General features: G+C 56.0%; 1 protein-coding gene across 18 annotated transcripts in view; it reads left to right on the plus strand.

Moving 5' to 3' along the window:
* The window catches only part of EPB41L1 (erythrocyte membrane protein band 4.1 like 1), a 67,037-nt gene that overhangs the window by 39,919 nt on the left and 3,019 nt on the right, over positions 1-24,099 (plus strand). For 5 of the 18 annotated variants that reach the window (XM_017835598.1, XM_017835594.1, XM_017835596.1 and 2 more), the window contains 20 exons: positions 227-331; positions 409-451; positions 1,114-1,189; positions 1,324-1,542; positions 1,631-1,718; positions 2,013-2,165; positions 2,913-3,010; positions 3,148-3,323; positions 3,746-3,894; positions 4,423-4,458; positions 6,297-6,488; positions 7,744-7,842; positions 12,447-15,035; positions 16,833-17,231; positions 18,649-18,759; positions 19,131-19,214; positions 19,406-19,468; positions 20,378-20,473; positions 22,008-22,088; positions 22,932-23,048. In XM_017835598.1, coding sequence (XP_017691087.1) covers positions 227-331; positions 409-451; positions 1,114-1,189; positions 1,324-1,542; positions 1,631-1,718; positions 2,013-2,165; positions 2,913-3,010; positions 3,148-3,323; positions 3,746-3,894; positions 4,423-4,458; positions 6,297-6,488; positions 7,744-7,842; positions 12,447-15,035; positions 16,833-17,231; positions 18,649-18,759; positions 19,131-19,214; positions 19,406-19,468; positions 20,378-20,473; positions 22,008-22,088; positions 22,932-23,048 — 4,974 coding nt within the window. Of the gene's footprint in view, positions 1-226; positions 332-408; positions 452-1,113; positions 1,190-1,323; positions 1,543-1,630; positions 1,719-2,012; positions 2,166-2,912; positions 3,011-3,147; positions 3,324-3,745; positions 3,895-4,422; positions 4,459-6,296; positions 6,489-7,743; positions 7,843-12,446; positions 15,036-15,578; positions 16,792-16,832; positions 17,232-18,648; positions 18,760-19,130; positions 19,215-19,405; positions 19,469-20,377; positions 20,474-22,007; positions 22,089-22,931; positions 23,049-24,099 lie in introns of those variants that run through there. The other 13 variants (XM_017835597.1, XM_017835601.1, XM_017835605.1 and 10 more) reach the window with 13 other exon arrangements.

Genomic DNA, 24,099 nt, shown 5'->3' on the forward strand with positions numbered 1-24,099 from the left:
TGTCCATGCTCTGCTTGGGAATCCCACCACTGCTACCACCAGCAGCCCATCCCTGCAGCCCAGGGACCACCTGGGTGTCCCCAAAGTGGTGCAAAGCCCAGGTGATCCCAGGGCTGCAGAGATGTGGCATGGTGAAACCCACTGCCAGATGAGAGCACCTTTTAAGGGTCACCTGAAGGGTCTCCCTTGAGCCAGCTCACCATCAGCCTCTCCATGTCTCTGACAGAAACACGCCCGAGGCCAGGTCCTCTTTGACATGGTGTGCGAGCACCTCAACCTCCTGGAGAAGGACTACTTCGGCCTCACCTTCTGTGACTCAGACAGCCAGAAGGTGAGCACGGCGGGGTCCCTCTACAGCTGCCCCTTGCACGGTGGGGACCCCCCTGACCAGCTGTCTCCTTGTTGCAGAACTGGTTGGACCCCTCCAAGGAGATCAAGAAGCAGATCCGCAGTAAGTGCCCAGGGAGGGTCCATCCTTCCCAGCCCTGGGGTATCCCATGGAGCTCCAGGATAGCTCAGCTGTGGCTGTCCTACAGTGTGTCCCCTTCTCACCTGCTCTAGAGAGGACCTTTGCCAGCTGGCCTGGGGACAGGGATGCTGATGCTCATTCAGCTAAGTGTTACCCACCTCTCCTCTTACTCATGAGAGGCGCTGGGGGGCAAAGGACCTCATCTGTGCCACCAGAGCTGAGACATGGTGCCTCTCTGAGCACCACTTGCCCTGAGCAGGGAGGAGAGGGACGGGGGGAAAAAGTGGGGGTCCTTGCTGGGACAGGTCCTGGGGCCTTTGCCCATGATGTTGCATTACTGGGATGGCAGAAATGACACCTGTAGTCCAAGGTGTCATTTTCTGGGACACAGGAGGCTTTTGCTGTGACAGTGATGCTGTGATAATGATCAGGAGCTGATGGCTTCTGAAGTTGTGATGCTTTTCTCTCCCCAGCCGTTTGGGAAGGATTAACCAGGTCATGCTGGTATCCCAAGGGCTGTGCTCCAAGCAGCTTCTGCAGCCCCCTGTCCCTGCCTTGTGCCAGGCTTAGGGGATGCATGGATGCTTCTACACCCTGTGTGCAGCCTCACGGGTGCTGTCCTGACTACCCTCTGCCCTCTCTAGGTGGGCCCTGGAACTTTGCCTTCACTGTGAAGTTCTACCCTCCAGACCCTGCCCAGCTCACAGAGGACATCACAAGGTGGGGACCACACACCTCCTTCCTGGGGAGCCCCGGCCTGCATTGAGGGGCACACGTCTCCCTCCCAGGTAGCCCCAACCTGCTCAGGGGGCACATGCCCTCACCCTACTCTCACCCTCTCCCCCCTCCTGCAGATACTACCTGTGCCTGCAGCTCCGTGCAGACATCATCACGGGGCGCCTGCCCTGCTCCTTCGTCACCCATGCCCTGCTGGGCTCTTACGCTGTCCAGGCCGAACTGGGCGACCACGACACTGAAGAGCACGTGGGCAACTATGTCAGCGAGCTCCGCTTCGCCCCCAACCAGACACGGGAGCTGGAGGAACGCATCATGGAGCTGCACAAGACTTACCGGTGAGCTCCAAGAGGGGATGGCACTGGAGAGCTGGCCCTCACCTGGTGGGGCACCTGCCTACGTGTCCCCCTCTCTGTTTCCCTGCAGCGGAATGACCCCTGGGGAAGCAGAGGTCCACTTCCTGGAGAATGCCAAGAAGCTCTCCATGTACGGGGTGGACCTGCACCACGCCAAGGTATGGGGCCATGGGGCTCCCAGAGCCATGGTCAGCACCATCCCACCCTGCTCCTGCACACCCCTCTTGCCCACCCCTTCCTCCCAGAGTGAAGGCTCAGTGAGGACACACTCCTGGCATGGCTCTAGGTGGCTCTGAGTGTCCCCGTGTTGGACCAGAGGAGCTCCAGAGATCAACCAGCCTGGGGTTCAGGGCCCCCGTAGCACCTAGAAGGAGGGAGCACGGCACTATTGGCCAGGCTGGTTCTTGCTTCACTAACTGAACTGTTCCCTCCTGTCCCCTTCCCTCCTCCAGGACTCAGAGGGCATTGACATCATGCTGGGCGTCTGCGCCAACGGCCTCCTTATCTACAGGGACCGGCTGCGCATCAACCGCTTCGCCTGGCCCAAGATCCTTAAAATTTCCTACAAGAGGAGCAACTTCTACATCAAGATCCGCCCGGGTGAGGTGGGTGCCAGGTGCCCATGCAGCCCTGGGGCACAGCAGAGTGCTTGTCCTGTGGGACTGGGGCTGATGGTGGGCACTGGGGCTGATGGTGGGGATGTCCTCACCTGGCTCCAGCCTCTGTCCCAAGGGTCCCACATGAATGACCACACTGTCCAAGAGAGCACATCTCCTGTGGCGTGGATTTTCTTGTCTATGCTCTCGTGACTTCAGCAGCTGTGGGACCCCAGGTTCCCATCCCTACCTGACATACACCATGACCCTGCTGGTGTGGGGAGTTTGCCCAGGAAGGGAAGTTGAGGGCCATTTTTGGCGTGTCTTCACAAAAAAAAAATCAGATTTTTTCATTCATTTTCAGACTTTATTTTTGCTCTTCTATGTACACTGGTAGGAGAATGCATTTCCACCCAGGTCTTCCAGCAGGCTGGAATGGCAGCATATCTGAAAGGGAGAGTGATACCCTCACACCAAAACAGCTGTAAAAGCTTTTGTTTCTTGGAGGAATTCATCTTGCACTGAAAAGCCATTTACAGCTGAGGGAAGTGCTTGGGCCGGAGGCGTGGGCAGTGATCCCATCACCCTACTGGGTGGCATGGACCTTCCCAGCACAGCTTTGAAGAAGACTTTTGGGGTTTTTTTGTATGGTCATGGCTCCAGCCAGGGGAGCCTGAGGGCTTTGGCAAGGTTCTATCCCATCATGTCCCCTAGGGCAGGATCTGCCTGTAACAGCCTATATCCGTCTCTCCCAAGTATGAACAGTTTGAGAGCACCATTGGCTTCAAGCTGCCCAACCACCGCTCAGCCAAGCGGCTCTGGAAGGTCTGCATAGAGCATCACACCTTCTTCAGGTGAGGACACCTTCTCCAGGCCTCCCTTCTGGGAGGCAGACATGCTTCTGCTTCTGTTGCAGTGGGTACATGTGGGGCACAGTGCCGGGGGGCCTGACTGGGGTTTGCTGATGCCCCTCCTCCCCTCTGACCCCTAGGCTGGTGTCCCCAGAGCCACCCCCCAAGGGCTTCCTGGTGATGGGCTCCAAGTTTCGGTACAGCGGGCGGACGCAGGCGCAGACGCGACAGGCCAGTGCCCTCATCGACCGCCCAGCTCCGTTCTTCGAGCGCTCCTCCAGCAAACGGTACACCATGTCTCGCAGCCTTGATGGAGGTATGCCCCAAATTGGGGAGGGGGAGGGAGATTGGTCCGCTGGCGGGAGCAGCGGGGTGCTGCTCGGCTCGGTTCTACTTTGCCTCATTGAGTTGAGCAGGGTCACAACAGCATTGGGCTTCCTTCTGGGGGCTGTCCCCAGTTGCATCCCCATGGCAGAGGGTCTGTCCCCACCCCAAGTGGTTGCTCAGATTGTGTGTGAGCAGGGGGATATGGCAGGGCTGGGGTTGGGCAGCTTGGGGACACCTTCCCCCCGGCTCCCTGTGCCTTAGGACACCTGGGACCATCTGTCCCTGCTGCAGGGCGTTTGGGGCTCCTTGATCCCCAGGTAAGAGCTAGCAGAGTAGGGGCAGGGGGTGGGGGAATGGGGGAGGAACGGGGGTGGCAGGGCTGCAGTGACCCGGGCTCTCCCCCACGGGCAGAGTTCTCACGTCCAGCCTCTGTCAGCGAGAACCATGATGCTGGGGCGGAGGGTGAGAAACAGGACGAGGACGGTGAGTTTGGCAGCAGGAGGCAGTCTGAAATGGAGGATGAGGAGGTGACCACCCCGACGAAAATCAAGGAGCTGAAGGTACAGCCGAGGTGGGCAGAGGAGGGTGGGGGTGGAGGGGTAGGCAGACAGGGGACCAGGCACAGGCAGCAGGGCTGGGCTGCAGGCGGGAAGGGTCACCTCAGCGCACAGTGCCCTGCAGCCCTGCCTGTGTCAGCTGAGCCCCAGGCTGGTGGGACCCCAGGGATATGGCTCTTGGCCCCACTCGTGGAAGTGAGGCGGTCAGAGGGGTTTGGTTTAACTGAGTCCCCAGAGCCCTCCAGGTGATCTAAAGGCTCCTCCCCAGGCAGGGCCGGATCTGGGAACAGTCCCGGTCTGGGACAGGGATGGGGATGGGGACAGGCCAGGAACATGAGTGCCCGCTCATTCCCCCCACTGCCCATGCACAGCCCACCCACTGCCTGCCCTGGTCCTTGGGCTGTCCCAGCCCATTTCAGCCCCACTTCGAGGGGAGAGGGTGTCCCTACCAGCCCATCAACTTAACTGTGATGTTTGTGACAAATTCCTTCGTAACCTGCTGGTTACTTTTAACCCTCTCTTTGCTGCCAGCCGGAGCACGAAACAACCCCCAGGCACAAGCAGGAGGTATTCTCTGTCTGGAGTATCTTAGTCCTCATTGGTGCATCATATTGTCCATCCTTCCCAAAACAACTCCATGTGTCACCCTATTTACTGGAATACAAGATGCGTTGGGCAGGGGGTTGGGTGCTGGAGGAGCCCAATGAACAGACAGCTGGGGATCAGCCCAGCGCACGTGGCATCTTCTATCCCACTAAGTAAGGTGGTCCTGATCCTACCTGTGAGCCCTTCCAGGGGCAGGAGAGCCCTTGGCCCATTGGGGTGACCTGGCTTCTGTTTGTGTTACTGACCCTGCCATATCCTTGCCTTGTGTCTCCTGTGCAGCTGGTCCCATCGCTCCGGCTGCCACCCTGACCCACCCTCTGCTCTTGCCTGACCCAAACTGACTCATCACTGCCCTGCCTAGTGGCTCCACTCTCCTGCAGCCCCCCACTCCCCATGAGAGCCAGGCTGGGGCTCCCCACAGCACTGCAGCTGCCATCCCACCCTCATGGGGCAAAGGGGCTCTGAGCTGCCCCAAGGGGCCAGCACTGGCACCCACCCAGTGTCTGTCCACCCTGAGAATGGGCTGAGCAGAGAACAGGGAAGCTGAGCCCTCCCTGTACAAACTGCCATGTTCCCGGTGGCCCCATCAGGAATGATTCATCCTGGCCTAAAATCCACAGTTGCTCCCTGGGAGTTTCCCCTCCAGTTACAGTGGGATGTAGATCCTCGCTGCTGTTGATGGGAGCAAGCATGGCTACATGATGTGGTTGTCCACGCTGGCACCACACAGCCTCACCATCCTGCTCAGCACCACAGGGGCAGACCCCGCCAGGGCAGTGGGCAGTGGGCACTGGTCCCAGCCCCCCCACCCGCCTCATTGCTTCCCCACTGCATGTGCATGTGCTGCGCCCCGGCCCGGCACACCCTGAGCCCAGAGGTGGGCACACTTGAGCTCTCCATGGCTCACACATGTGGGTCCAGGTCGGGAGTTTTCCTGAGTTGTGCTGAGCCTTTGGGATCTGGAAAATTTGATGGGTTTTTTCCTGAGACTCTCGTGGGTCTCTGGGCTGTTGCTGACGAGGTACTAGGGAGGTATTTAGGTGCCTCCTTTCAGAAGAGGTTTGAATTTGGGTTGGAAGCAGAAACCAGGGTTCCTGCTCGGAGCTGGTTTGCCCACCTCTGTGGCAGGACGAGGGGGCCACCCTGGCGCCTGGGCCCTCGCTATGTCCTGCTCTAACACCTGAACCCCACCTGGCACTTGAACAGTCTGAGCTGTCCTCTCTCCACAGCAGGTCAGACCCACCCCACCCCAGGCTGGTCCATGGGGATCCAGGCTTGGATCCATGCTGGACATCCCTGCCCAGGCCTTGACCTCCAGCCCTTTGGCAGAGCCCATTTCAGAGCAGCTCTGCTGGAAATGTTGGTCACCTGCCCTGCTGGGACAGAGCCTGGGGCTCCCTTTGAGCCTGGTGCCAGAGAGGAGCAGAGGAGGCTGCTGGTGTTTCCAACAGGGCCCCATCCCTTACTGATCCCAAGGGAGAGCCCACTCTCCTCTCCAGGAGGCTTAGTTTGTCCTCAGACAGGAGGACGTGAAGTCCTGAAGATGCTGCCAGGACATGCCATACCCTTCCCCTGCCACGTGTATTTGGCTCTATGCTGCCTTTCTGCTGCTTCCTGCAGTGAAAGAGCTGCTCCCCCCGCAGTGAGACCTGCAGACCAGGGGTCTCCAACACGCTCCTCATTTGGCTACTGAGACTAAATTCTAGCCCAGGGTGAACAAACCCTCCCAGTGCCCCTGCTCATCCCTTTGGCCTTGGCTGCTGCTTTAATCACTGCTCCTTTCCTCTCTCCTTCCCAAGTTTTTAGACAAGCCAGAGGATGTTTTGCTGAAGCATCAGGCCAGCATTAATGAGCTGAAGCGGACCCTGAAGGAGCCCAATAGCAAGCTGGTTCACAGGGACCGGGACAGGAGGCTGCCTTCCTCACCAGCCTCTTCCTCACCCAAGCATGAGGATGAAACACCAAAGGGAACACCTGAAAAGGCCAGTGAGGTTTGTTCTGCTGCTTCTCTTACAGAGGGGATCAGGATCCGGTGGGGAGGTGTCCCTCAGCTCTGGGGCTCTGCTCCTGTGCTGCCCGAGGAGGGACGGTGGGAGTGCCGTGCTGGGGACACAGGGTGCAGGGAGGGGTGTCTCTAAGTTTTGCATCACACTAACCATTTTTACACTGCTGGCGGGAATCTCCCTGTGTGCCTGGGCATTGCAGGGGACTGAACAGCTCTTCCTCTGGGGCTGTTTTGGGAGTACCTGTGGCTCTATTGGCCCATGAGATGGGGTTTTCCTCACCCCTCACACCAGCAGCCTGCAGGGCAGTGCTGGTGCAGCTTCTGCCTGAGGGTGTCTCGAGCAGAGTGGGACCAGGCACCTGCACAGAGGTGCCCTGTTGTGCTCTCAGCGGCAGGACCTGGGTGGTGCGAGGAGGTGGAGGGTGAGTGGTGCCGTGCTGGCATTCTACATTCACATCTTCCCCTTTGGGTGTTCTGCCTGCTGGCTTTGCACTGGGACCATGGGAGTGATAGGAGGGTGCTGGAGTTGGGGTGCCAGGACAAAGCCCCCAGTGCTGCATGAGTGATGTGGATGTGGCACAGTTGGGTGCTCTGTGGCCTGGGGTCCTGCTGGGCTTGGTGCAGGCAGTGTGTGCCAAGAGTGTCCCCACTGCCACTCTGGATGCTCTCCCCTGCCAGGGACCCTTCCTCCTTGCTCTCCCCTCCAGGGGCATCTCTGTGCCCATAGCAGTGGCATGGCTCTGGGCAGGGTGGGTGCCACACAGAGAGGCTGCTCTGCCCTGGCTGCTCCTCACCCCGAAACAGCCTTGCCATGGGGCTGGGCTGCGGGGAGGGCTTGGGGCACTGTGGGTGGCTGGGCTGGGGTCTCTCTGCAGGGGATTTGGGACATGCCTGTGTACCTGCTGGTGCCCAGCACTGACCAGAGACCCAGGGCTGCAGGATGGGCTTGTGCCCCCCCTCATCAAAATGCTCGGCTGTGAAGAGGAAGAGGGACTTCACCCCACATCTCTTTTACTATCAAATATATCAAGTGCAGAGATGTTTATGGAGCATCTAAAGCTGGCACAGCTGTGACCTCTGTGTCTATCTGTCCATGCATCTACCCATCCATCCACCCACCTACCCACCCTTTGTTCCTTCATTCCTTCTCAAATTCTCTCTTTCTCTCTCTCTTTCTTTGTCTCTGTCTCTCTCTGTCTCTCTCTCTCCCCATGGGTGCTGGGGTTTCCGTGCTGGCACAGACGATGGAAGAGGACACCCTAGACGATTTTGCATCAGAGCATGGACCTTCCCTAAGCATGGAGTCTTTCACGCAGAAAAGCCTTGTCTCCTCTCCTGAGGTTGTCACTATCCTCTCTCCCCCCACTTCTTGCTTTCACATTCTGCCCCTGTCACTGTGGGAGTCCCCAGCCTGCCAAGGGGGCTCATGCCCTCTTAGCAGAGCAGCTGTTTGCTGCCCCCCAGGGTGGGTTCCCTCTCTGGTGACAGGCAGGACCCCTCACAGGACAGGGCTCTTGGTGAAACCTACTCCCTTGACTGTTCTGGCTGGGATGTGAGATGGAGCCCTGGAAAGACCTCCCAGTGCAGCCCTGCTGGGTGTGGGGCCATGCTGGAGCCCACTGTTGAGGGTCCCAAGGCAAAGGTGACCCAATGACACAGGCACTCTGTTGGTGGCTGCTCCAGGTCCAGGCAGGCAGCCTCAAGCTGTTCTTAGCAATCCCTTGTGCTTTCCTTCCACTTTGGCTGCAGTCAGAGTTCCCTGGGCCCAGGAAGCCTGAAGAAGGGCATCTTTGGAGGCATCAGTTGTGTTGGACTCATCCCTGCGCACAGCAGGGTCATGCTGCCATCCATGTCCTCACGTGGTGCCCATGGGTGAGGAGCGTGGGCTCTTGGCATTGCTTGTGTGCCAGTTTATCTCAGATGAAGGAGTGTTTTCCTGGACCTTCAGGGACCAAGAGTGGTACCTTCACTGAGCAGAAGCAAGCTGGTGTTTGAGCCTTGATTCTGGTGTATTGGCCGCAGGCCCCAAGGGTTGGCCCAGTGGTGCTGGGGAGCACGTCCAGCCTGAGCGGCCCAGGGAGGGGCAGAGGCAGTGTGGGAGAGGGGGCAGATGGGGCAGGGGCAAGGCTGAGTGCACTCTTGCTCCCTGTCATCGCCCATTGTCTGTGCAGAAATTGCCAACGTGGGCAAGAGCCTGAACCTGGGCTGACTGGAGCAGTCCCCAGGAGACAAGATGGGTGTGAGGGAGGCTTGGGCACAGCCTTGGGCTTCAGTAAGGGCTCTGCAGCAGTGTCTCCTGTTCATTGCTGGCACTCTCTGTGTGCCAGTATTTCAGAGCTGGAGGACAGAAACAGCAGAAGTGAGGTGCACACACATCTCTGGATTCAGAGTCTTGTCCTCTGCTCCCCGGAAACCCTTGGGGTGCCAGGTATCCATCTACAAGTGCCATGGTGGCCTCGCCGGTGATTTCTCTCCAGGCGTCAGTGGCTGAGACTCAACAGTTGATATGTGGGAACTTGTCTTCCCCTGACCAGTGGTCTCCATGAGGAATTCATGGCCCCAAGAGGGTGATGGCATGAGGACAGCACATCTGCAGAACTTGGATCTCTCATGACAGCCAGAAAGTCCTTCAGTTCCCATGGGCTTCAGGCCCACTGAGGTTAAGCGGTCTATCACCCCTAGCCATACGTGTTGACTCTTCCCTCCATCCCTCTATCCCCACTGCTGCTGCGGGACTGGAATGTTGCGCTGTGAGGTGCCAGGAGCCTCTCCAGCTTCAAGTGGTAAAGCAGCCCATTGTGTTGTCTCAACATCTCAGATTCCCTCATTCTTGCCACAAGGCTTGTGCTTTCCTCTTGGGTGAGCTGAGACTTCTGAGAGCAAAGAACAGAAGAGACATTGAAGGATCTGAAGGGAGAAGCCTCCTGCATGCCCTGGGCTCTCCCAGGTTGTGGCCCTCATTGGCAGGGGCAAAGGCTGTCTCTGATCCCTGATATCACCTCTTCCCACTATCAGCTTACTCCCCTGTGATGCATAGGCCACAGTGGGAATGGCCTTCCTGTTCCTAGAGCAGATGATTTGAGGGGAGAGAGGGCAGGGAAGTGTGAAAGTAAATTATCGCTTGGGAAGTCAGGGTTGGTCTATGGACAGACCCTTCCCAGTATCATCACTTCTGAGCCTCAGCTCTGCCTTGGCACATACTCTGTCTTGCCAGCCCATGGACCTCCAAAGCTCCACAAGTTCTCTGCTTTGCTGGAGGACATGCCCAAGTATCCAGATATTTGCTCCAAGAGTCCTCAGGCTCTGGAGACACAAGGGCTGCCACAAGCTGTTGAACCAGAGCTGTGGCCAGAGCTGGCATTGAGCCCTCCAGAGCAGAGTTCAGTCAACTACTCCCGCACACCACAGAGTACCTGACTGTTCCCTTGGACTGGGCTCACCCAAGAGTCTGAGGAGAAGGAAGCTGGTTTAGAAATAAATCTGAAGCTTTGGGGTATTCCTTACTGGTGAAGAGGTGCTGTCATGGATGAAGACACTGTTTCAGGCTTCAGCAGAGTTTTTGATCTATCTATCTCAGGCCTTAACTCAGAGAAGCAGCCCAAAGAAATTCATCTTTGCCCAGGGAGGGTCTCCTCCAAAAGACTGGTTTGCAGCTGGAGAAGAGGTGTGAGAGGGCTTTGCTGAAGAAATTTGTACGTATGCCCACAACCTGTCCATCCTTATCCTGTCTGAGAGAAGGTTCAGCAATGGGACCACAGGGCAGGAGCAGGAGAGAAACTGCTGCACCCTCAGGAAAGTGAGCAGTCTCCTGGATGAGTTGCCCATGAGCATCGCTGCTGAATGGAAGGATGTGCTGAGGGAATACCAGAGACCAACCTGGGCAGCCCAGCAGCCCAGCAAGCTGCCCAGTTAGGGATGATGCTGCTGTTACAGGTCAGACCTGGCTGTGAACATCCAAGGTGCATCCTGGTGCTCGTGATAGGCACCGATGCGCTCTATTGTGATTTCCGCAGACTAAGAAGAAACAAAATCTGCATTGGAGGCAGGTCTGGAGGAGGGGACCTGGAGAGCAGATGGTGCTTGAGAGCGCACCGTGATGGAATATGGGAGAGGCCATGCTGTGGGGAGGTGGGAGGGATGGGTCTGCTTCAGACCTGACTGCTCAGCAGAGTGGCCTGGCCATGGCAGGGTGCAGTTGCCATGGCAGAGTCCCTGGCAAGGATCCATCTGCCACTGGTGGAGGAGGGTGCCCTTCCTGCCCTGCGAGGAGCACAGCTAGCAGTGCACAGGGCCAACCCCATGCCTGTCCTGGCACTGCAAGGAGCCAGCACCTCCGTGCCCTCAGAGGGCTGGGTGTTTACTTGGGGACTAGCAGGCTGTACCCCAGCACAGCCCCCTATGTGCTTCTCTGCGGGCACTCAGGGGGATTTTCAGGGGCTGCCAGGCCCTTGGCAAAGCCCAGGGCATGGGGACAGACAGAGGGGCCGTTGCAGGGTGCTGCAGGGCAAGACCTGGGGCACTGTGCTGAGGGATCTGTGCTTCCTTTGGCAGCTGGTAAAGAAGGCAGGAGCTGGGAATGGCATTTTTCTGCCAGGGACTTTCACCTATTTCCTTGTGGAAGCCCTACCACTAGTATCTGGTTTTCCTTTCTTTCTCTTCTGATGTTATCTTCTCTTACCTTCCCTCTGGCTCTGCTCCCCTCTGCCCGTGTGTTTCCCATTATCCAGTATAAGTCACTAGGTTTCCATTTTGGGTGCAACTGCTCCAAACATTCTTCCTGAATGGGTCATGGCTCACAATTCCATGGATTATTGTTCCTGATTTGAGCAGGGAGTGGGCAGCCAGCCCCCTAGCTGGGACTGGAGCATATCCTGGTGCCCCCAAGGGCCATCCTTGCCTCTGCTGCAGGCAGCTCTGCCCGGGCAGGCTGTGCCGTGGGCAGTGCCAGCCCCACGGTGAGCCCCCAGCATTGCCCCCATGTGTGCTCCCCGGGGCAGCTGCGGAGGCCTCTGGGCTGCCTCGTGGTGCACACGTTCTCCTGCCACTATATTCCTGTGGTTTATGTTCTACTGGCTATTCCAGAAGTGGCTGGATTTTAACAGTGCTTCGTTCTTGGCACTCGTGAAGCCTTCTGCTGACCTGCAGGACAAACATGGGATGTACTAGGTGTCCATAGCAGCAGTGACCTGGTATCCCCCCACCAACATCACAGATAGATGGTGTGGTCTGCCACATTCCTGCTGTGTCCATGCTGCAGGACGCTTCACAGCCTTTGCCTGGTCCTTGCTGCAGCCCCCATACCTGTCTCAGCTGCCAAACCCGTGGTCTTTTACACTTGACAGGTAACCTTTTACAGGTTACATTTTCTGAACTGCTTGGTTTCAGCATTGCTGGAAACCTCTGCTCAGTTATGGCTTCTGGAGATGTCCCTGATGAGGGAGGAAAGGAGGGATGGACTTTGGGGGGAATCTGAGCTGCAGCATCTGGTAGGAAGGGGAAAGGGCCTTTCTGATGGCTAAAGGTGGTTTCTTTCCTTGCTCGTGCTGTTGGCAGTCTGACATATTCTTAGGGCACGTGGATGAAGCTGAGAGTGAAGCTACCCAAAACACAGACCCTTACTTCCAATGAAATCTCACCCCTGGGAATTGCTATAGCCAGCTGAAAACAGGGGGTCCCAGCTGGAGACAGTGGCTTATTCCCTATCATGGCATCAGCCCCTTATTTTCAGTCCCTATCTCCATCAGCAAGTTGCCAGGATCTTTGTATAGACCCTGTTTCAACTATAGCATTGAGAACACTACTACTAATACTACTAATTAGAATTATAATAATAATGACGTAGCCATTGCTGTGTGAGGCAGACCAGCCGTGCTACTTGTGCCAGCAGCAGTTGGGTGCGGTGTGTCTGATGCATTTAACTCTTCTTGCTCCAATTGCAATGCAGGGCTCAGAGCATTGGGTATTTATAGAGAGAGAAGCCCCTAGGCTGGAAGCAGTAGCTCTGAGGAAAGCTCTGGGAGTCAAGAAGGAAGAATCACGTGCAGGTACCTCGGAGGTGAACACAAGTGTGAGCCTGTTGAAGGTGGAGGTGGCAGTAGGGAAAGCCAAGGAAGTGACAGGCCAGGAAGAGCACTCAGCTGCAGCCCTGGACACACGGAAGAGAGCCAAAATGATTGCCAGTCCCGAGGATTTTGAGTCTGTCTGGGAGGATGAGATCTATGAGAAGGAAAGCAGAGACAGCCCAGAGACAGCACATCTGCCCACTGACAGCACAGAGAAGGAGCCCCAGGGTGAAGGAGCAGCCACTGGTGAGCCGGGGCTGCCCAAGCCCTATCAACAGCCTGAAGAGAGACAAAGGGCCAAGATTTTAGGGCCAGAGCATCCCAAGGGAGAAGGCAAGGTGCTCTCCAATGAGCATGCTTCTGCAGCCTCATTGGAAAAGGAAAACAGGAAACAGGAGGCCAGAGTGCCAGGCACAGCCACAGAGCTCCTGAAAACCAAAGTGAAGGCTGGAGATGACAGCTCAGAGACTTCTGCGACCCAGAGGATCATCTACTTAGGAGATCCAGAGGGAGAGGAGAAGGACAGTAAAACACAACTTGTCTTGGACACTAGTGAGTGGCTTGGCTTGGAGGAAATACCAGAAGCCACAGTGAACATGTCCAGGGAGGGATCTGGGCACACAACACCTGCAGCAGAAGGGTTCCAACCCCCTTCTTCAGCAAGTCACCAACACAGGGCAGTGTCTGGAAAACCTGCCGGAGCACCAGAGCAGCCCAGGATGGGCTGTGACAGGACCAGCCTGGTGGGACGTACCCTCTCAGGGTGGGAGAAGGACTTGTCCCTGCAGCCAGAGAAAGCATCTGCTGGGATGCCCAGCTATGGAGCACCTGCAGGAAGTGAAGCCCTTCTGTGTTCCCAGGAGGTGGGACCAGAGGAGACAAAGCTGCAGAGCCCAGTGGGAGGCCTAAAGCCATGTGGCCTGGCAGGGGATGGCCACGGGGCTGAGGAGCACAGAGGGAGCCCAGCACAGTGCACAGCAGGGGAGAAGCTCTTGGGAGCAGATGGTGACAAGGAGGAAAGTGCCAGAGTGGTTCTTCAGATGGAAGAGATAGAGACCAAGTCTCCTCTCTCAGCTGTGTCTTGGCCAGGCCATGCTCACACTGTGGGGTTGGAGGGAAATAAACCCAGTGCTCCTGCCCCTCCACCCATTCCCCAGCAATCCAGCCCTGTCCCTGTGGATCCAGCTCCAGGCACCAAGCCCAAGGGCACAGAGCTGTCCCAGAACACCAGCCCTGTGAGAGGGGTGGGCATGCCCAAGGGTATGGGCCCCTCCATGGAGGTGGCACTACCCAGGGAAACTGATCCTGAATCTGCAGAACAACACCAAGATACAGGATTTACCTCATGGAAACCACAACATGGAACAAGTCCTGGTGCAGCAGAACCACCCCAAAACACAGATATTGCAGCAGAGTCAGTCCAGGTCAGAGACACAGCCACCAGGGAGGTGGCTCAGGACATGGACCCTGCCACAGCACAGAGCAAAGTCCCTGCCCCCAAAGTGCCCCTGCAGGAGGAGAAACCCATGATAAAAGAGTTCTTCCAAGGTTTGGGGCCCACATCAGGGAAGCTGACTGGAGATGAAGGCTGTGAGATGGAAGAACTGCCCCAAGATAAAAGCCCTGGTGTGAAAGAGCTACCACCCCAAGCAGAAGAACCAGAAAAACAGACAGAGGCCATCATGAGAGACCTGCCCCAAGAGGGTTCCATGGCTGGGGAGCTGCTCCACATTGCTGATCCCAAAGCACAGGAGCCACACTGGGACTCAGAGTTTAATGTGGGACAAGATCTGCAGGGCAGGAGCCCAACAGTAGGAGAAACCGCCAGGGCCAGTGACCTAGCTCCAGGGCAACCACTGCAGAATGACTCTCTTCCCAAAGAAGCTGCTGATGTCTCACACTTCCAGTCCCCTGTATTAGGATTGTGCCAAAGAAGTGAGACGTTCCGGCTCTCTACCTTGGTGGATGAAGGTGGAGAAGAGCTGCAAGTGAGTGGTGGGACACATCAAACAGAGCCTGAGTCGTTGGTGTGCGTGGCTGGGCAGGCAGGTGGTGTGTCCCAGGGGTACAGAGATGTCAACGTGGCCCCAGGAAGTTGGGAGGACAGCAAGAGCTACGGGAACACCTCTGTGGCCTGTAAGATAAAGATGTTCGAGCAAAATGAAGTGGAGCGAAGGGAGGCCCAGGAGGGACAAGAGCGTGTGCCTGAAGCTGGGACATCAGCAAAAGCAAAAGGGAAGACAGGTCTGGCACAGGACATGCCTTTGAGCACCTCCCTCGCCTCACCACCAGCGGTGGAACCTGTGTCCAGTGTGAGCTCCTTGGCCCTTGGGCAAGGGGCTGGTTCAGGAGACATCTCCCAGCCTCACTCCCTGAAGGAAGATCTCTCTGTTGATCTGGAACACAAAGAAGACAATGCTGATCTGGCCTCCCCCGACTCTGGCTGCGAGCTCACCCTGGCTGAGGCCATGGTAACTCCAATGAACTGTCCGAACGGGACATTCATGCGCATGTTTTGTGGCTCTCTGACTATGTCCAGTGGCTCCTCACACATCCATTGACTGACAGCAGGCGCTTTGCATCCCTGTCCTTTCTGTCTGTGTGTGTGGTCAGGCTTACTGGCTGCATGCAGACCTGCTGCCCGGTTGGTTCATCAGCTTTTGTTTTGCGATCCCTGAACATTTTGGCTCCCTGGAGAATGCCGCTCACTAAACCCAAGAGCAGGCAGCCAAGCTTCATGTCTAGGAGCCGAAAAGGGCGACGGTGGGTGGCTGAAGGAGCTGCGACTGTCACGGGCACGCACCCCTCGGCAGCAGCGTGTCCATGCTTTCAGCTTCACCCTTGCATTTCCTACGTTGATACCCCTTCTTGCTTGGCTCACCAGCCTCCCCACCCTTCCCTGTCTTCAGCAAGCTGGTGGCTGGGTGATGAAGTAGCTTTCCTTGTTCTTGTGGGTGCTAGATCAGCTCCTGCAGAGTTCATTTCCTTACAACTAACCCTTTTCTCTAATCCAGAGCAAATTTCAGGAACTAAATGGGAGAGAAAAGGATTTATCTGACCCATCAGTAAAATCCAGCCTGAAAGAAGAGACTTTAAAGACTGCTGTTCCAATGGTCTCCCAGGTCTCAGTGCTGTTTTACTAAGTGCTTCTCTCTGCAGTATGAGTGCAGCCGAGGGCTGTGCTGCCAGCTCCGCTCCTATTGCAGGGCTGTTCTGTATGTATCGATACAGACACACACACACGAATGTGTCTGCGTGTTCCTCCTGGGGCTCTTGGACACCCTGTTTCTCATACCTCTCAACCTCCCAGCTCTGCTGAGGGAAGGGTGTGCCAGCACAGCCTGGCCCATAGGGGAGATGGCTCTGGCTACAAACACTTGGGACCAAGGTCAGGAGGTGGGTTTCCACTGGGATTAGTGGTCTTAGAGGTGTTCCTAAGGGAAAACTGAGTTTAGCTGGGTCTAGATTTCCCATGGCTTCATGGCAAAGCGTGGCGAGGGGATACATACCCTCTGATGGTGGAGTTGAGAGGTATGTCTATGTCTAGAGCAGAGCTGATGGAGGGAGGACATCCCTTGGCTCTGACCATGCTGTCAATTACACTGACCAGACACTTAGTCAGGTCACCCCTGAGACTCCTCTGAGGCCTTTGGAGGGGGAGGTGGTATCAGTGGGGAAGACTCACCCCAGGGCAGCTGGTGGGCAGCTTTGGTGGGGCTGGTCCTCACCCTGGGGTGATGCTCTGCAGGGCCAAGTGGATGTTCAGTGGAATTAGCACACTACTTCCCTTCTCCCTCACTGTGCCTGGCTGATGGGCCCTTTTCTTTCAAACTAATCTCTCTTTCTTTCCCTCGTTTGTTTTTTTGAGTCACTGATATACAATAGCCCCAGCATCTGAGCTCCTTCTGAATGTCTCCTAACAGACCCATTGTTTTGCATCCATCTGCTTCCACTGGTGCACTGATGTGCCTCCAAACTGGCCAAGCTTTCTTGTGTGACTGACTCTTTTTGAGATGATTAATTAGCAATAGATTTTTGGCACCATCAAATTGAGTAGCCTTCTCTCCCCACCCCGCTGCAAAGCCGCTGCTGTCAGAAAGGTTTCGGTCTCCATGCTTGAGTTGTGTTTGACTCTACTCTGTGATGTTTGCTGCAGCCTTCCTCCTCCTCCTCCTACTCCCCTGCCCCTGCCAGCACTGCCAGCACTGCCAGCGCTGCCACGTGGTGTTCATGGGCTCCGTCTCTCTCCGACATTGTGTCTCATTCAGAGAGCGGGTGTGAGGGAGGGCACCGAGGAGAGACCTAAACCACCTCGGCACAGGGCCCCCGAGAGCGACACTGGCGACGAGGAGCCTGACCAGGAGAAGGACTCAGTCTTCCTGAAGGACAACCACCTGGCCATTGAGCGCAAGTGCTCCAGCATCACGGTCAGCTCAACCTCCAGCCTGGAAGCAGAGGTGGACTTCACTGTAATCAGTGACTTCCATGGCACAGCCTTTGAGGACATCTCACGAAGCCTGCCCGAGCTGGACAAGGACAAGAGCGAAATGGAAGACGAAGGCCTGGTTTCCTTCCAGCACACTGACAAAGTAGTTCCTGGACTGGAAGAGGATGTCAAAGGCAGGGAGAAGGTCTCCCAGCCTAGCCCAGATGTCTCCCATCTAGAGGTACCCAGGAACACCATTCACCAGGACGGTCCCAGTGTCATTGTACCTCCATGTTCCTTGTGCTGGTGCCTGGCATTGCCTCCCTGGAGTGCACTTCCAGCTGGTTTGGAGGAGCATGCTGGCTTCCAAACCCCCCCAGTTCCTGCCTGGTGTATTTCTCCAATGCATGCTGTGTCTGTGGTGCATGGCTCTGTTGCGTGCTTCCTGCATCTGCTAGCCAGGAGAAGTCACTTTCACCTCTTGGTCCCCTGTGTTTGGCTGCCCTGTCCCTTGCCCCACGACAGCATGTCATGCCATGGGAAGGGCACGTGGCACTAACCATTGGCACTGGCCTCGTGTCTTGCATGAATTCAGTGACCAGTTTGTGTAGTGAAGAGCCATGTGCTGCCCACTAACCTCTCTGGTCATGCTGAGGCTGGGAGGGATTTACCAAGTGCCTCGTGGGAGTCACACCAGAGCTCCTGGAGAGTCACTCCTGTGCTGGGAGGGATTCTAACAGGGCTAACAAAAATGCATGTGCATGCATGTGACAGATGAGTGTACACACAGGGAGAGGATGGTAGAGCCAGCTGCAGCGCAGTGAAATGTGGCCTTAGCTCTGTGCTGGGCCAGGGCCACTTCCTGTCTGGTCAGCCTGGGGCAGACTCCAGCCCTGGCAGGTATGTCCCTAGTCCTGCCCAGAGCTGCCAGGGTGCTGGAACCAGGAAAAAGCTGCAGAATTAAAGGGAGCTTTCTCTGAGACAGCCCAAAAACCTTGTGCAGAGCATCTGATCCCATAGTCATGGGAGATCTCCTCCACGTGCCCCACAGCCAGTGTGGGCAGGGGGCTGCTGGCTTGGGAATGCTGAGCACTGGCTAAGCATCACCTGTGCCCTTGGTAGTGCCGGTTTCCTGTAGTGGGGAAGTGCTGGAAGCCTGTCTCTGTTCCCCTGAGGCTCTGACACCCCAATTGTAACCAGAGCCTCCCAGAGCTGGTGCAGATCATAAACTGGCTGCAGGACATGGGTGAAACAGATTTGATGGGTCTCACCTACCTTTTGAAGACTAGTTTGAACTAACCCATGGTGTCTCTATAGATCTATCCAAAAAACCCCAGAAAACCCCAGATAGAGGGCATCGGGTCTCATTTGGGGTGTGTGGGTCACAGGGCACTGTGAGTGGTGGCTGTCTGCCCAGGGCAGCAGCCTGGCCCCTGCTCTTTGCAGGGTAGGGCTCAGTGGGACACTTGCAGGACATCAGATGTGCATGACAGGGTTGCTCTGCTAGGGGGCTTGGTGTACAAGGAGCATAGAATCAGAATGGTTTGGGTTGGAAGGGACCTTAGAGATCATGTTGTTCAAACCCCCTGCCATGGGCAGGGCACTCAGAGCTGCTGGCATTGTGCCCCAGGGCCTGACTCGCTCTGTTTCTCCTGCAGCCATCAGCCCCAAAAACAGATGCTGTGATGGTCGGCCTGGGGCTGGGTGTGAAGAAGCCTGAAGCAGATGGCTCTACTCCCCACCGGGTTAGCACCACAGACACAGTCCAGGTGATGTGGTGGATCTGTCTTCTTGTGGCCCTGCTCCCCAGTGCCAAACCTCAGGCAGCTGGGAGGGTGGGCGGGCTGAATAGGGTGGTTGGGGGCCTCTGCTCACCCTTGGCTTGCTAAAGTCCCCGAAACACTAACCAAAGCCCACCCAGAGATATTTTCTGTGTCTCTGGCCCCATCTGCCATGCTGCTGGACAGTGCTGGCACACGGGAACATCTCCAGAGGGTGACAGCCACCAGCTGTGCTGCACGTGTCTGTGGCCTCATGGCCCTCCCTGGCATCCTCTGGCAGCAAGGGACAGCCACACTGTCACTGTGAGTGTCACTTACTCCATGGCACCTTCCAGCTCACCTGGTTTCCTTTGCCCCAGCAGGTGGACGGAGGCACCCCAAGCAGCAGGGACACCACTGCCACTGCCCAGGCTGGCACCACAGAGATGGCGCTGGTGACCTCAGTAAGTGGGACTGGCCTCTGGAGGGGCAGAGGAACCACTGTCTCCTGTGGTCCCTCTGCTCCAGCAGGGGCAACTGGGGCCAGTTGTGCTACGGGGCACTCTGCCCCACCAGGGGTGTCTGTGCAGGGTGACCTGCCATGTTTGCCCCCATGTTGTGTCTGAGCCAACGTGCCCATCTGTTCTTCTTTCAGGATCACAGCGCCAAGGCTGGGAAAGGGGCCACTTCCACCACAGACTTTCGCTCCCTCTCACCGGTGAGGGGGGGACATGGTGCCACCAGCCAGGCCAAGACTTGGGGGGAGGGTGGGGGAAGGAAGGCAGCCTTGTGGGGCTGTGAGGAGCCCTTCCCATCTTCCCAGCACTGGCACCCTTGGCTGATATGTTGGCACTGGGAAGAGCAGAAGGATGCTCAGAAGGATGGGGAGCAAGACAGCAGGGGACCTCAGCCTGTGGCCTTTTTCCTATGCCAGATACACACCTTGAGTATCTGCCTGAGAAGGATAATTCCCCAAAAATACCCGGCCCCTGGTGCAGTGGGCTGCGATACTCCTAGCCCTGGGTGTCCTGTGCAGCCACCCAAGGCCAAACACAAAGTCTTCTGATTCCCAGTGGAGCTGATGGCCACCAACACCCTGCCCAGCAGCAGGCCTTCCTCTGAAAAGGGAGTTCTTACTCCATCACCTTGTTTCAATGGAGTCCAGGCTGGCCAAACACTATATGCTGCCCCAATTTCATCTCTGTGTGCTGCAGGGAGAACACAGCCAGCACTGGGGCCAGGGCACCAGCGCAGCATTCCCAGCCTTCCCAGCCCTCAGCACACACAGCAGGATGAACAGAGCTAGAGGCAACCTGAGACCTGTGTGCTGGGGTGGCCCTGGGGGTAGGTGGGGAAGAGCAAAAAACTGCCATGAGACCCTCTTGCCACTGCAGAGGCCCTTTTTAGGAGCTCTGGGCCTGGTGTACCTGTGGAAACATCTTCCTTTCCCCCCAAAATCTCTTGGTCCAACTGGAAGCACAATGCATTACCTTTTCCCCTTGCCACTCTCCTCTTCCATGCTTGGCTGAATAGGTACATCCCAATGGGAAGGTCCCAGCTCTTCAGGAGCCAGCACTGGGGGCTCCTCTGTGACAGCCCCCTGATCCCACTGCTCTGTGTCCCGCAGATCTCCGGCGGCTCCTCTGGGAAGGAGATGCTCACCAGCATATTCAGTGCCACTGCAGAAACTCTCTCTACTTCCACCACCACCCATGTTACCAAGGTGAGAGCAGCTCTAGAGGGAGCAGCCAATGGGTCCTGAAAGCCACTGGAATTAGAGGATGGGTGGATTTATATTGTGACTAGTACAGCAGAAAGTGCCCCTCTCCTCCTTACAAGCCAAAAGGGGTGTGCTGTCCCATGGGAATGGGGAGCCTGCACAGTGCCTGGCTCTGAGTGCCCTGTCCGTGGCTCAGCCCTGTGCGCTGCCTGTCCCAACCAGCCCGGTGTGACCACAGGGGACAGCAGGCAAGGACAGCCAGGTGTCAGGCGGGCATGCAGCCCAGTGTGGGCCATGGGCAGTGAAGGAGACAAGGCTGCAGCAGAGGATCTCACCCATAGCCATTTCATCCCCAAATTAAGTACACACTCTTCTTCCAGGCAACAATCACAGAATCATAGAATATGCTGCGTGGGAAGGGACCCACAAGAATCAGTGAAGTTCAACTCCTGACCCTGCACAGAACACCCCCACAATCCCACCATGTGCCTGAGAGTTGTCCAAATGCTTCTTGAACTCATACAGGCTTGGGGCTGTGGCCACTGCCCTGGGGAGCCTGTTCAGTGCCTGATCACCCTCTGGGTGAAAAGCCTTTTCCTGATATCCAACCCAAACCTCCCCTGACGTAGCTCCAGCTGCTCCCTCAGGTCCTGTCATTGGTCAGAGAGAGAAGAGATCAGCACCTGCCTCTCAGGAAGATGTTGAAGACCCCAGTGAGGTCTGAGCTCAGTCTCCTCTTCTCTAGGCTAAACAAGTCGAGTGACCTCAGCCACTCCTGACACGGCTTCCCCTCAAGACCCTTCACCATCCTTGTGGCCTCCTTTGAATGCTCTCTAATGGCTTTTTATATTGTAATGCCCAAAACTGCACACAATATTCAAGGTGAGGCCACCCCAGTACAGAGCAGAGCTCAACAGGCTGGCATTGCTTTGCCTGGTGCCCTCCAGGACACAGTTGGCCCTCATGGCTGCCCGGGCACTGCTGACTCATATTCAGCAAGTGACAGGACAAGAGGAAATGGCCTCAAGTTACATCAGGGGTGGTTTAGATTGGATATTACTGCAGTTTTTTTCACTGAAAGGTGGTCAGGCACTGGAACAGGCTGCCAAGGGCAGTAGTGCAGTCATCATCCCTGGAGGAATTCAAAAGATGTGTAGCTATGGCACTTGGGGACATGGGTTAGTGGTGGCCTTGGCAGTGCTGGGGTGATGGTTGGACTTGATCTTAGAGGGCTTTGCCAACCTAAATGGTTCTGTGATTCTATAAATGATAGCAGAAGCTCAGTGAGGGACCTGAGCAGAAGGAGGGGTGCTTGGTACCTGCCACCCAACCCTTTTCCTTCCTCTCACCTGTGGCCAGCTCTGTCTCATTAGTTCTCACCATGCACTGAGTCATGGATAGTGGGAGATCTGCTGAATTACGGGGTCAGTTCCCAGGATGATGCTGGTGTTGTCCCTCCTCACGTGGGCATAGTTACGCCCGTCCAGAGCTGGCTAGTGGCACAGCTGGGGTGAGTGCTTTCTTTCTCCTTGTGCAGACTGTGAAAGGGGGATTTTCTGAGACCCGGATAGAGAAGCGCATCATTATCACAGGAGATGAAGATGTGGATCAGGACCAGGTAGGAGCAGGACACCCTGGCTTTGCCTAGCTCTGGCTGTCCCCAGATGCTGCACCGCATAGTTCTACTTCTGGCTCGTACTTCCTTACTCCTTCTCTCCAAAAACTGACCCTTGAGGCCCCTACCTTTTCCAGCAGGGCAGGTCCCCATGGGTGCAGCGACACCCAGCCCAGCTCCCACAGTGACACAGCAGTAAAGGTCACATCCCAGCGCAGAGCCCAGTGAGGGCATCACCTTTTTATTGTCTTAAAACACATTTCCAGGTGCCCTTTCTTTGTTGAAATACTCCAAAGTAACCCAGGTGTCTTCTTTCTTCCACCACAGTCTCACTCCAGGTGATGCCTCTGTGAGAGGAACAAAAAGTGACACACTTTCACAATGAAATAACAGAGACTGACAGAAATCTCTAGGGCCATGGGGTCATTTTCCTGTGGCCTAACCCTTTGGGATTTGTTGCTTAAGAAGAAAAATTATAAAGTAATTAAAAGGATCTAAAATAATTTTTAGAATTATAATAATAAATTTGATAATTCTTGTAGATTTTTCTAGTGTTTTGCTGCTGTTCCTTTGCCCAGGCTTCAGTAGGAAGCCTGGGATGAAGCACATCTCTACAGAAAAATCAGCAAGAGAAAGACAGCGCACGAGGGGTCCCCATCAGTGCTGGGCTCCAGCCTCTTCTGCCAGGCTGCTGTGGGTTCAGCTCTGAACCCCTGCATCCTTATCCTCCTGGAATCCCACTCAGCTCCCTGGGATCCCACTCAGCTCCAGCTGCTTTCTGGTTGCGGTCAGGGTACCCGATTGCAGGGGAGTGAGTATAAATGCTTTAATCCTTCTGTTTTCTAGGCACTGGCTTTAGCAATCAAAGAGGCAAAACTCCAGCACCCTGACATGCTGGTAACCAAAGCTGTGGTATACAGAGAAACAGATCCCTCTCCAGAGGAAAGGGACAAGAAACCTCAGGTAAGTGAAGCTGCCAGGTGTGATTTATATCTGTTGGGTAAGGAGGGTAACTGCTTACATGTCTCTGGTCCCCACCAGCCGCAGGTGTTGGTGCCCCTCGGCACTGAGTGGCAGCTCTTGGCATGGTGGCTCTGGGCATGGCCACCTGGTTGTGGTTAGAAAGCGGATGCCATTTCACCAAAAGGCACCTTGCTCTCCTGCTCAGCACAGGGCTCACAGTCATTTCTGTGTAAAGAGAAAAGGACGTGCTTGTCCCCATGGGGCAGGGAGGGAAAGAGGGGACAGCAGCTTTTTTGGATGAGCTGAGAAACTTGGCTACAGGTTCTGCAAAGCAATCCAAAGTATCAGACAAGCATTTCCAAAAAAGAGGTTTTAGTCTCATTCAGATCCCCAGGCTGTGTTTTTACACACACAGGTGTAGGCAGTAGCACCTGAGGTTTGCCCCAAAGCTGTCACAGCCCCAGACGCTTTTCTTCAGGGCTTGGGGAGTCCTGCCCCACTCCAAACCCTCCGCTCTGACCCCATTACCCTCCATCAGCTCCTTGGGGGTGGCACAGCCACCAGACCCTCATGTCAGAGCAGTGGGAGGCAGGGGTGCATGGTGGAGAGGAGAGGGAGCCTCACTGCCAAAAACTGTGTGAGGGGCTCTGGCAGCAGCCAGGGTGCAGGTGCATTTGGAGAGGCTCCTTGGAAACGGGTATCTCTGTTTCTTTATCATATGAATATTTTGATTGTCAGCTTTTAAGCCTGGAAAAGCAAAGAGCTCCGATGCAGCTGAGAAGGTCAGGAGAGCTGCCTAATTGTATGTCCTGTCCCACAGTACAGACAAGCAAGCCCAGACACTCCCTTGTCCCATAGGAGCCACCCAGTTTTAGTTGAATGGCTTAAAGTGAGGGAGCAGTGACTCCCCCTTATCACCCCCATACACCAACACCAGCCCAGTGACTGAATGCCTGCTAATTACCAGAGCTCCTGCTAATTAAGTGCAAACTGTGGCCCCAAGTGTTTGCAGTTACTGTCCAGTGCCCTCATACGAAGAGGAACCTTCATG

The sequence above is a fragment of the Lepidothrix coronata genome, unplaced genomic scaffold (assembly GCF_001604755.1).
Source record: "Lepidothrix coronata isolate B3197 unplaced genomic scaffold, Lepidothrix_coronata-1.0 Scaffold260, whole genome shotgun sequence".
NCBI classification, from domain to species: Eukaryota; Metazoa; Chordata; class Aves; order Passeriformes; family Pipridae; genus Lepidothrix; species Lepidothrix coronata.